We start from the raw sequence: 13,722 nt of genomic DNA, 5'->3' as shown, positions 1-13,722 counted from the left end.
GGGCTGGGGATTCGAACCCGCCACCTTAGGTGTATGTGGCTGGCGCCTTAGCCGCTTGAGCCACAGGCGCCGAGCCCAGCACAGAATTCTGTATCCTGCTAAACTAAGCTTCACAATTGATGGGAGAAATAAAATCTTTTAAAGATATATAAGCACTGAGGAAATTTGCCACAGCATGACCAGCTCTACAGGAAATACTTAAGACCTATTCTCTACACTGACCACCACAATGGATCACCAGCAAAGGAAATACCCAGAACCTAAAGGTCAAAATTTAGCTTCTACGGTGGCACAAAGGATAAAGCTACACAATGACTTTCACAAAATAAGATGAATAGAACTCCACCACACTTATCATTTCTCTCAATAAATATCAATGGACTGAATACAGCACTGAAGAGGCACAGGCTTACTGATAGGATCAAAAAGCACAAACCATGTACATACTGTCTTTAAGAGACACACCTAGCCTTAAAGGATAAATCAAGATTCAAGAGTTGAGGGATGGAAAACAATATTTCGAGCAAATGGAAATCAGAAGAAAGGAGGGGTAGCAATCTTATTTTCAGATATAAGTGAATTGAAAGCAAATAAAGTTAAGACAAACAAAGATGGACACTTTATACTGGCCAAAGTAACAATTCAACAAGAAGAATTTCAATTATTAATATTTACGCACCCAACTTAAATGCTGCTAGATTTATGAAACAGACTTTGAAGGGTCTGAGAAATATGATATCCCATAACACTGTAATAGTCAAGATCTTTAACACCCCTCTGAAAGAAGTGGACAGATCCTCTAAACAGAAACTAAACAAAGCTGCAAAGGACTTAAATGTGACCCTAGAACAAATGGGATTAACAGATATATAAAGAACACACCATCCCAGAGCTAAGGAATATACATTTTTCTTGTCAGCTGAGAGTACATACTCCAAAATCAACCACATCCTCAGATACAAATGAAACCTCAGCAAAATTAAAAGAATAGAAAGTATACCTTGTATCTTCTCAGACCACTAGGCAATAAAGGTGGAAATCAACTCCAACAAAAATGTTCATCCCCACACAAAGACGTGGAAATTAAACAACCTTATGCTATGGCTCAGGGCCTGTGGCTCAAGTGGCTAAGGCGCCAGCCACATACACTTAAGGTGGCGGGTTCGACCAGCCTGGGCCCGCCAAACAACGATGGCTGCAACCAAAAAAAAATGCCCAGGCGTTGTGGCGGGCGCCTGTGGTCCCAGCTACTTGAGAAGTGAAGGCAGGAGACTCGCTTGAGCCCAGGAGTTGGAGGTTGCTGTGAGCTGTGATGCCACAGCACTCTACCCAGGGGGACAGCTTGAGGCTCTGTCTCCAAAAAAAAAAAAAAACCCAACCTTATGCTGAACGATAGTTGGGTCCAGGAAGAGATTAAAGAGAAAATTGTTAAATTCCTCAAACATAACAACAATGAAGACAAAAGTAACCAAAACCTATGAGATACAGCAAAAGCAGTATTAAGAGGGAAATTTATCGCATTAGATTCTTACATTTGAAAAACAGAAAGAGAGTTTATCAACAAACTCATCAACCATCTTATGGAGTTGGAAAAAGAAGAAGCAGCTAATCCCAAACCCAGCAGAAGAAAAGAAATAACCAAAATTAAATCAGAGCTTAATGAAATTGAAAAAAAAATCATACAGAAAATTAACAAAACAAAAAGTTGTTATTTCAAAAATAAATAAAATTGATAAATCTTTGGCCAGATTAACTAGAAACAGAAAAGTTAAAAACTCTAATATCCTTAATCAGATATACTGGTGAAATAATAACAAATGCTACAGAGATTCAAAAGATCATCCATGAGTACTACAAGAAACTCTATGCCCAAAATTTGACAATGTGGAGGAAATGAATCAATACATGGAATCACACCCTCTCCCCAAACTTAATCAAGAACTAGATCTCTTGTTGGAGAGATTGGAAAATAGACCAATTTCAAGAACTGAGATAGAAGAAACAATAAAAAAATCTTCCAACAAAGAAAACCCTGGTCCAGACGGTTTCACACTAGAATTCTATCAAACCTTCAAAGAAGAGTTTATACCCACACTACAGAAATTATTCCAAAAAACTGAGAATGAAGGAATCTTCCTCAACACATTCTATGAAGCAAACCTCACCCTCAGACCAAAACCAAGCAAAGACCAAACTGAAAAGGAGAATTTCAGACCAATTTCACTATTGAATATAGATGTAAAAATTCTCAATAAAATCCTAGCCAATAGATTACAGTTACACCTTTTAAAAAATCAATTATCTTGTGGCGATGCCTGTAGTCCCAGCTACTCAGGAGGCTGAGGCAAGAGAATCACCTAAGACCAAGATCTGGAGGTTGCTGTGAGCTATGATGTCACAGCACTCTACCGAGGGCAATAAAATGAGACTCTGTCTCTAAAAATAATAATAATAAAATTAAAAAAAATAAATTATCACGATGTAGTAGGTTTCATCCCAGGGATCTAAGGCTGGTTTAACATATACAAGTCCATAAACATAATTCACCATAACAATAGAAGCAAAAACAAAGACCATATGATCATCTTGATAAATACAGAAAAAACATTCAATAAAATTCAGCATCATTTTCTAATTAGAACACTTAAGAATTTAGGCATAGGTGGCACATTTCCTAATCTGATCAAAGCCATCTACAACAAACTCACATCTAATGTTATACTGAATAGATTAAAACTGAAAGCTTTTCCATTCAGAACTGGAACCAAAAAGGTCATCCCCTACTGCCACTACCATTCAACACATTGCTGGAAGTTCTACCCAATACCATCAGGCTAGAGAAGGAAATAAAGGGCTTTGAAATGGGTGCAGAGGAGGTCAAACGCTCCCTCTTTGCTGACAATAGGATCTCATACTTAGAGAACCCCAGAGACTCAACCATAAGACTCTTGGAAGTATATATAAAAAAAAATACAGCAATGTCTCAGAATATAAAATCAATATCCACAAATCAGTAGCCTTTGCATATGTCAATAATGGCCAAGATGCGAACCTAATCAAGGGCACAAGACACAATTCCCTTCCTAGTAGCCCACCCAAAAATGAAATACCTAAGAATATACCTAACAAAACAGGGGAAGGACCTCTACAAAGAAAATTACAAAACCCTAAGAAAAGAAACAGTGGAGGATATTAACAAATGGAAGAGCATACTATGCTCACAGCTGGGAAGAATCAACATTATGAAAATATCTATGCTACCCAAAGCACTCTACAGATTTAATACAATCCCCATTAAAATACCATCATCATACGTTTCAATATTTGTAAAAAATAATTCCTCATTTTGTATGGAACCAGAAGAAACCCCGTATACCCAAGGCAATTTTTAGTAATAAAAACAAAGCCGGGCAGTATCACCCTACCAGACTTTCTGCTATACTACAAGGCCATAGTGATCAAAACAGCAAAATATTGGCACAAAAAGAGAGACACTGACATTTGGAACCAAACAGAAAACCATGAGATGAATCTAACCTCCTACAGCCACCTGATCTTTGATAAACCAAACAAGAACATACACTGGGGAAAAGAATCCCTAATTCAATAAATGGTGCTGGGAGAACTGGATAACCACATGTAAAAGACTGAAACTGGACCCACACCTCTCACCACTTACAAAAATTGATTCAAGATGGATAAAAGATTTAAATCTAAGGCAGGAAACAATAAAATTCCTTAAAGAAAATGTAGGGATACACTTGAAGATATCAAGAAAAGAAATCTTTTATCATTAGGACATTTGCCCTAAACTGTTTATCGCAGCTCAATTTACGATCACCAAAATGTGGAAACAGCCTAAATGCCCACCAACCCAGCAATGGATTAACAAGCTGTGGTACATGTATACCATGGAATACTATTCAGCCACTAAAAAAGATGTATGTATGTGTGTATATGTATACATAAAGTTTAGGGTGTCCATAAAGTTCGTGTGCAATTAAAAATAGACAACTACTTTATGGACACCCTATATATGAAATTAGTATGTTGAAGAAGTACCTGCACACCTCTGTCTACTGAAGTACAAATAATAGCAAAGATATGCAATCATCCTAAGTATCCATCAACGGATAAATGGATAAAAGAATGACAACTACATGCACAATGCAATATACACAATGAAATGCTTACTGTTCAGCCACACAAAGAAGGAAATCTTGTCATTTGTGAAAACGTGGATGGACCTGGCAGACAGTACATGAAATGAAATAAACCAGGCACAGAGAAACATCACATGATGTCACTCATGTGGAATCTGAAAGTTGGCCTCATAGAAATAGAGAATAGAATGGTGGTTACTAGGAGCTGGGACAAGGGGGCAGAATTGGGGAGATGATAGAGGATACAAAATTTCAATTAGATAGGAAGAGTAGCTTCAAGAAAACTATTGCACAAAAATGGGAAGGAACTATATGAGGTAATCCATGGTAACAGCTTGAATTAGTCAGTTCACAGTTCCAAACATCCTGTTTTTTGCAAGAAATATAAACAATTTGATTTTTTTTTTCTTTTTTGAGACAGAGTCTCATTATGTCGCCCTCAGTAGAGCACTATGACATCACAGCTCACAGCAACCTCAAACTCTTAGGCTTCAGCGATTCTCTTGCCTCCGCTTCTGAAGGCTGAGGCCCCCGCCACAAGGCCCGGCTATTTTTTTATTATAAATGCCTTGCTATTTTTTTATTGTCCTTGTTGTTTGGCAGGCCTGGGCCAGGTTCGAACTCTTCAGCCCCGGTGTATGTGGCTGGCGTCCTAGCCACTGAGCTACAAGCACCAAGCCTATTTCTTTCTTTTTTTTTTTTTTTTAAACACAGAGTCCTACTTTGTGGTCCTTCGTAGAATACCAAGGAGTCACAGCCCATAGCAAACTCAAACTCTCAGGCTCAAGTGATCCTCTTGCCACAGCCTCAGCTGCTGGGATGACAGGCACCAGCCACAATGCCTAGCTTTTTTTTTGTTGCTGTTGTCATTGTTGTTTAGCAGGTCCAGGCCAGATTTAAACCTGCCAGGCCTGGTACATAACCACTAAGCCGGCCTACCAATTTGTATTCCCTGTACAGTACCTTTGTCTGAACTCCTTACTATCTGACTTTGATTTAGGTGATCCTAGTGGGAAAGAATTGGTTTCAGTGGTGGTTTTGATTTGCATTTCCATGATGGCTAATGATGTTGAGCATCTTTTCATGGCCTTAGTGATCATTTATATGTCATTTGTATATTATCTCTGGAGAAATGTCTATACATATCCTTTGCCAGTTTTTTAATTGTTTTACTTTTCTCTTTTTATTATCGGGTTTTATTAATTCTTTACATGTCCTAGATACAAGTCCCTTTTCAGATATATGACTTCACTTTCTTTGACTTTACTTTTACTTTCTTTTTTCTTATCTTTTCGCTTTCTTCAAAGTTTTCCTAAGTACAAAAGATTTTAAATGCGATTTAGTCCTATTTATCTTTTTTTTGGGGGGGGGTTCTTGCTTTTGGTTTTGATGTCATATCTAAGAAATTACTGCCAATTTTAAGGTCATGAAGATTTAGTCCTATGGTTTTACTTTCTCTTTTTAAAATTAAACTTAATTAATTAAAAAATTAACAAGATTGGTGTGGTGGCTCACTCCAATAATTCTAGCACTCAGGGAGGCCTAGGCAGGTGGATTGCTTGAATTCAGGAGTTGGAGACCAGCCTGAGCAAGAGCAAGACCCAAGGAGGCTGAGGCAAGAGAATCACTTAAGCCCAAGAGTTTGAGGTTGCTGTGAGCTGTGATGCCATAGGACTCCACCAAAGGCGACAAAGTGAGACTCTGTCTCAAACAAACAAACAAAACAAATTGGTATGGCCCTTTGGAAAACAGTGTGCCAATTCCTCAAAAAGTTAAACACAGGGTTACCATTTGTCCCACAATTCCATGCCTGCACATTTACCCAGGTGGCATTCATGTACACATAAAAACTTGTAAACAATTGCTCATAGCAGCATTATTCATAATAACCAAAAAAGTGGAAGCAACTCAAATGTTCATCAACTGATGAATAGACTGAAAACATTTATGGTATTATCCATAAAATGGAATATTATTTGGCCATAAAAAGAGTCAAAGTAGCAATGTGTTCTGTGATATGGATGAAACTTGAAAACATTCCCCTAAGTGAAAGAAGCTAGACACAAAGACCACATGCTATATAATTCAATTTGTATGAAATCTCCAGAGTAAATAAGTCTACAGAGATAGAAAATAGATTTAGTGGTTGCTTAGGGCTGGGGAGGATGGGGAGACTTTAGAGTAATTGTTAAAGAGTATGAGGTTTCACCTTGGAGTAATGAAAATGTACTAAAATTGACTGTGGTGATAGTTGCCCAACTCTATGAATATACTAAATACCACTGCATTGTAGGAAGAGGGGAGAGAAGGAAAGAAAATAGTAACATCACTGACACAAAATACAATCTCTATAAAATAAAATCAAACAAGTTTGTCAAAAGAAGCACAGTTATGTTACTACTGTTACTGAACTCAAGAGAATTTTATCTCATTGGGCCTCATTCAAAGAGGGCACCTTGTGATCTGGAGAACATCACTTTTAACAGCCCAGCTGCAGTAAATTCAGTGATATAATGAAGTCTTATGGGATTTTTAAAATAATGTCCTTCATGGTAGGCTAATGGCTACAAGTCAAAGCTTGGTAAAATAAAAACAGTTCCGTAGGGAGCTGTTAACATAATAATGTCCTAGATATAGAGCTCTCTGATGGTTTGACTTAATCCAAAGATTAAATTCAGAATATCAAAAAAATTGCATAGGCCACATATCACTCAAGCAGTCATCTCTGGGGGCTATTTCTACAACTGACAGTTAGTTATACTCTGCAGGAATATTGACTTCTAGGTCATTACTTCTTCTTTATTGGTTAAAGGAGGATCCAGGGGTCAGTCCTCTGCCTACTACTTCCTTCATTCCACATACCTTCCACACGTAACCTCGTTCACTCCCAGGCCCTTACCTACTGATTCACTGACATGCCCATTTAACATGTTTACTGAGCACCTGCTATGGGTCAGCTACTGTGGTGAGCATATGGGACATACCAGTGAACAAAACAGTAAAAATCCCTGGTCAGCCTACCATGTACTAGGAGAAGGGGGTAAAATCAACATAGTAAATTAAATGGTTATGTCAGAAGGTAATCTGTGCTACAGAGAAAGAAGACAGTTAAGGGAAATTGCAAGCAACAGGAAAATCAGAGGAAGGGATGACTGCAATTTTTTTTTCTTTTTTAAAGAAACAGGGTCTCACTGTCACCCAGGCTGGAGTGGAGTGTTGCAATTACAGCTCACTGCAACCTTGAACTCCCAGGCTCAAGAGATCCTCCTGGTGCAGCCTTCTGAGTAGCTGGGACTACAGGTGTATGCCACCAGGCCCAGCTCATTTTTCTTATTTTATGTAGAAATAGTGTCTCACTATGTTTCCCAGGTGGTCTCAAACTCCTGGCCTTGAATAATCCTCCCACTTCAGCCTCCTGTAGAGCTGAGATTGAAGGCATGAGCCACAGTGTCCAACAGGACTGCAATTTCAAATAGGGCAGTCAGGGTAGGTATCACTAGGAAAGTGACACGTTAGTAAAGACAAAAAGGAGGTGAGGGAATCTCCTGCCCTGCAGACAGCAAGGATGAGAGCACACCAGGCAAAGGAAGAGCCAGTCAAGTTCTCTAAGGTAAAAGCATCCACGCATGGCCACATGCCCAAGAATAGCAAGCCCGACTAAAGAAGAGGGGAACAAGACAGAGAGGTGGAGGGACCCAACTCTGTAGGGTCCCCTGTACCTAGAGATGGAGAGTTTTAGCAGAAAAATGGTATGAACTGGCTTTTACTTGGATAGGCTCACTTTGGCTGCTGGGTTGAACATAAACTGTAGGATCAATTAAAGGAGGCTATTGTAATAATCCCAGAGAAAGAAAATGTTGGCATGGATCAGGAATAGCAGTGACAATGGTGAGAAGTAATCAAATCTGGATATATTCTGAAACAGAAGAGCAAACAGGATTTCCCAACTGACTGGATACAGGGTCTGATGGAGAGAGAGAAAAGTCAGAGCCACAGCAGAGGCGTTTCGTCTGAGCAACTGGAAAGACGGAGTTGGCATCAGCTGAGAAGGAGCGGGTGTAGAGGAGGGGACACTGATCAGGACATCAGTGTTAGCCCCACTGAGACTGAGGTGTCAGACACCCATGTGGAAATGTAAAGGAGACATATGGGCGGATGAGCTTCAGACTTGAGGAGAGCAGTCTGGGATTTATGTAAATTAGGATTTGTCAGCATATGTCATGCAAAGCCCTGAGACTACTGGGTGGAGTCACTAAGAAAGAGGACTGGGATTGGACCCTGGTGTACTAAAACATCAAAAGGTCAGGGAACAGAGGAGGACACAGCCAAGACGACAGGGACATCCAGCAAGGGAGAGAAAACCAAGAGAGTGTATATTGACACCAAGTGTAGGATGCACAGCACACAAGCTAGAGTGAGCCAGTGTGCCCAATGCTACAGATTATTCAAAAGTATTTAAGCTGAAGAATGACCACTGAGTTTAACAACAAGAACAGTCCCAATGGAGGGTGTTAAAGACAAAAGCTTATTGGGGGGGGGCTGGAGAGAGATGGTAAATAAGGAAGTAGAGACAGACTTTACACAACTCTTTCAAGTTCTACAAAGGAAAGGAAAGAAATGGGATGGTAGCTGGTGAGAGTGAGAATGAGAGGGATTTTTCAAGATGGAAGAAAAAACATATATTATAAATATATATAAAATATATTGATATTAAGATATATGATAAAGAGAAAAGGGGGGAGAATTGCTGGTAGGTGACAGTGAAAGTCTGGGGAAGGTCTCCCCATAGCGCTTCAGTCTTCTCAGTGATGTGGAAACAAAATCATTAGCCAAGAGTGAGGATAAGATGGTAGGTACCGACAACCTGAGTAGAGAGGTGAAGGAATAAAGTCATCATCTCAGAGTGGAGAGAATGGATGGACTGAAGCTGCAGGACAACTGCCTGGCAGCACAAAAGGCCCTTTTTGAGATCTAAAGGTATAAATACCAGGGAGACAAGTTAACCTGATGGTGTGCTTTTTAACAACAGCCATGTTCAGCTGCATGGGTACAGATGTGCAGTGGGGTCTCACTGTTGCTCAGGCTGGCCTCAAACTCCTGAGCTCAAGCAATCCTCCTGTCTCAGCCTCCCAGAGTGTCAGGATTACGGGTGCGAGCCACCCGCCCAGCCTTCAAATGTACATTTTCAATGCACATCGCTCTCAGGAATTCTAAAACCAAAATATATCCAGCAGTCTACTAGACATCCATTAAGTGAATCTCTCACAGGAGCCTTAGACCAAGAATGTTAAACTGAATATAAAATGTTCCCCCCAATCTCTTCCCTCTTCCAAAAGTATTTCCCACTTAATTATGCCTTAGCCAGAAACCAGAGGGACTCTCCTGACACAGTTTCTCACAGTAACCTCCACCAACCTCATGTTCTCATTTTCATCCCCACTGGTCACCAATGCTTCTGACTTCAACCACCTTTTTATGTCTCTGCAATCCAAGTACCCATCTTCAGGCTCTCACTTCTTACTAAGTCTCCTAACTTTGAGTCTTCTAATCCATTTTCCACAATGCCACCAGTGTCTTTTAGATCTGATCCCATCACTGCTACTTAAAACTCTGTAATGGCTCTTCGCTGCCTTTAAAATACAGGCCGTGCTCCTAGGATGATACTAATCATTCCTGTAAGATCTGACTCTTCTTCCCAAACCCCCCACCTGCCTTCAGGTTGAAGTACCTTTTCTGAAATCCAGAATCATCTCATGTGCATTTGTACATGACAGCATTTTTCATACTTAAATTACTCAAGACTTTGTCAGTCCCTTCTACTAGACTGTATGTTTTTTGAAGGCAAGATCCCTGAATCCCTGCCATACTCAAATGAGAAGCCCTACTGTCAGGCAGAAATTAGTACAAATCAATCGATAAGTCACTCAATCACTAAACAAACGAATGATCCCATAATGCTAGGAGATATAACCCAGTAATAAGACTGTGGCTAAAAGTTCTTCATCACTGCCTATGTACTGCTACCCAAACACACTGCCTACTAGTAGGGGCTCCAGCAAAGTTATGGCCTGATTCTGGTGACGCTGTCTGAATACTTAGACCAAAATAAAAAAAAAATCAACTGCTTTTTAAGAAGTTGTAAGTATACAGGAAAGAGACTCTGTAGTATTAAAGAAACTCCTCTGGTCTTGGAGAAAAGGGTAAAGTCATCAGATGTCATTCAAAAAAATACTGACTGGACTAGGTCCTACAGTGGGTACTGGGAAGACAGTGGTTAACAAAGAGTCCTCAGCATAATAGTAAATAGCAACTGATTTAAACCGTAAGCCTAAGTACATACTACCCACCAGGTATTATGCTGAACAATTTACATACGTAATCTCATTTAATTTTAACACCACTGTGAGATAGGTACTATTACTAATATAGTTTTAGAAGTGATGAAAATGACACTTAGAAATTTTAAATAACTTCCAAAGGACACAAAGCCAGTAATTGGCCAAGTCGGTGTAACTTACATTCCAAAGCCTTTAATCAGTATACCATTCAACCTTCTTACTGTCAATTAGTAAAAGAGCATTATACAAAGTGATCTGGTATCACATCATTACAAGAAAACCTCATCCTCCTTCATCCCTCATTAAGTATGCTGAAAAGATATGCCTTCCCAAGAGGACAACAGAATCTGAACTTCTATCAAGGTATGTAGGCCACTGTGGGACAAATATGAGGAATCCCCTGTATGATTTGATTTTAAACTTGGCCTGTTCCCTTTCATACACCCATGGGTTTTTTAAAAAATGTGTAAGAAAAAGAGGGAGGGGAAAGCTAGCTCCTTCAAAAAACAAGGAGAACTCTCAATCACGAAAAAGCAAAAGGTTTAACAAAGAACTATTAGCAATTAACGGTTTACCCTGTTATGTTTTGTTTTTTATGCAGGAGGAAAAAAGAAAACATTAGTAGGGAGCTAAAGAAGGAGAGGGACCAAGGACAGTGGATTTCCAAAAGTTTCCTTTATTTCTTGGAAAGATTTCTAGGTTGATAGAACAAAAGAAAAGCATAATTTTCTCCATGTTTTAATGTTTGTACTAAGAAAGGGAAAAAGGGTTTCTGGCCAAATTCCAGGAGGCAAGAGTGAGCAGAATGATAGTAATCTCCTCTTGTCTATGGAAACGTTATTTGGTTAACTAGACCAACCTGAGGAGGAGGATAGCTCCTGGCAGGAGCAGAAAGAAGAGGTACCAGCAGACAAAGAGCAGCTAAAAACACTAAGACCAGGGCAGCACCTGTGGCTCAAAGGAGTAGGGCACTGGCCCCAAATACCAAAGGTGGCAGGTTCATAAACCCAGCCCTGGCCAAAATCTACAAATAAAACCACTAAGACCAAGAGGTTGATACCTGGAAATCTGAGACCTAGATTTTTCCCAGCTCTGTATCTAACTGATTGACCTTGAACAGGTTACAAAACCTCTCTGAAATCAGGCAGTTGATTATTTACACGTTTTCCATTTCCATCTCTCAGTTCATACCTGGTTCTTCATCCGTATCTCCTAATTTTCAGAAATCTTTTAATATTCTAGAACATATTTTGAGTTACACACTCTCTGTTCTTGATAACAGAGCACCTAAAATCCAAAATAGTGCTGGAATAATGGCATATTTATTTCTATATTAAAAATATATAACATTATATTAAAACCATTAAGTCCATAATCTCAAAACCCTAATAAAACATCTATTATAGATAGTCTTGGTTTTGTATATTACTTGCCAGGTTTTTCCCTCAAATGATGGTGTTTTATCTTTTACTTGTCTACTCCAAATAAACAATACGTTGGGGTAATATTTAGTCCACATTTTATTGATTAATATAGAACACTGGCCATTGATGGGAAATATTTCTCACCACTGATCTGAAGACACTGACTTACCTACAAGAAGCCTTCTGAGTAGAATAGATGAATTCACACTTTCCATGGATGCAGTAACCATTGAGGTTTTCAGGGCAAGGCATGTGGTTTCCAATATAAACATCTTCTCTTTGATCGCTAGCATCTTAAAAGAGCATAAACCAGGTCACTAAATAGTGAAAAGGCAAGCTGAAAAATATGAACTTTTCAAAGGCTCTGAAACGGTAAATAAATTCACTTCTTGTCAACCACCTACTGGGCAATTTGAAAAGGAAATTTATCAGCTAGGGGGTTGGAAAAGAAGCAGGATCCCTACTATTTCCCATTATGCCACCACAAACACAGCAAGTAGACTATTTAGACTCAAAGCATTTAAAAATATTTGCAGGATGTGACCACCTGAGCTATTGTTGTTTAAAAACAACCTGGCAAAGAAAACTAAACATCTTTGCTAAAGAAATGAATGCCAGCTCTAAAACAGAGATGGTATATATAGCATTGCCTTCTGGGGAATGAACTTAAAATCATTCATTGAGGGGAAGGGGGCTATGAAACTGAGGCCAAAGAACTCTGGAATAGCAGATAGCAAGTTATAAGATTCCGAAATTTTAGAGTGAAAGGTTTATATGTGGAATGAAAACTACCAAGCATAATGATTTTTTTCCCAAATGAAAATACCTTTGCTATTCTTTTCATATCGTTCTCATTAGTAGATGCTCATTGCAAAAAATAAATAAGATAATACAGAGAACAAATTTAAAATAACCTGAGATCCCTTTATCTAAAGAGAACCACTAACATGTTGAACATCTGCTCGGACTTAAGTATAATGATTTGAAGTAAACTGAGCCAAAGTGAAGAAAATAGAAGCATAGTGAGTAATGCCACTGTCAGAAACGGAAAAGAAAGTCAGGAAGGAGAGATGGAACAGGCCAGGAAAGACAAAGGTATGGAATGGACACCAATACATTAATCCTTAGCTCCAAGGGCCCAAAGTTCCCCAACACTTATAAGCCTATCTCTGTGTAAGAAAAATTCCCAGGCTTCCTGCCATTGCTGTCCTACAGTTCCAGCTTACAGATTCTATGCACTCACTGTCAGCTGCATGACCTTGAGCATACTACCCAATTAACCCTGAGATTTCATAACTGTAAAGTCAGAATAACAGAATCTATACTTCATGTGGTTTTGAGAGGATTACACAACATAAATAACGTTATGTACACCAACACTAAGGCAGCAAAGGGCTAATCTCCCTAAAATACAAATAAAAGGTATTAATAAAATTTGAAAAATGTTAATGGAAACAAATTTAAAAGGAATGAAGTAGGAGCCTGTAAGACTGGGCAGGTGTATGGGAACAGGAAGATCAATAGAAAAGTGAGAATAGAGGTGCCAAGCGTAAAAAACCTGAGAACTAAAAATGCAAATTTTCTGATGATCAGAATTTACATATGAACAAAAAAACTTTTACCGATTATTAAGCTCAATGATAACAGAACTATAACAGAGAGATCATGTCACTTTTAATAATGCTCCTTGCCCCCTACAGGCACGTGGTAGAACTGCACTTCCCCATTCACCACATAGTTGTGGTCATGAAATTTGATCTGTCTAATGAAGAGGTGTCATTTCTGGGAGAAAGTTTT

General features: G+C 39.0%; 1 protein-coding gene across 1 annotated transcript in view; it reads right to left on the bottom strand.

Annotated features, from left to right (window-relative positions):
• Nucleotides 1-13,722, bottom strand: part of TMEFF1 (transmembrane protein with EGF like and two follistatin like domains 1) — a 113,129-nt gene that overhangs the window by 8,742 nt on the left and 90,665 nt on the right. Inside the window, exon 8 of the mRNA XM_012802307.1 lies at nucleotides 12,095-12,218. Coding sequence (XP_012657761.1) covers nucleotides 12,095-12,218 — 124 coding nt within the window. The remainder of the gene's footprint in view (nucleotides 1-12,094; nucleotides 12,219-13,722) is intronic.

This window comes from Otolemur garnettii, unplaced genomic scaffold (genome assembly GCF_000181295.1).
Source record: "Otolemur garnettii isolate 467f Iridium unplaced genomic scaffold, OtoGar3 scaffold00014, whole genome shotgun sequence".
Lineage (NCBI taxonomy): Eukaryota > Metazoa > Chordata > Mammalia > Primates > Galagidae > Otolemur > Otolemur garnettii.
This window is presented reverse-complemented; position numbering and strand designations above follow the sequence as displayed.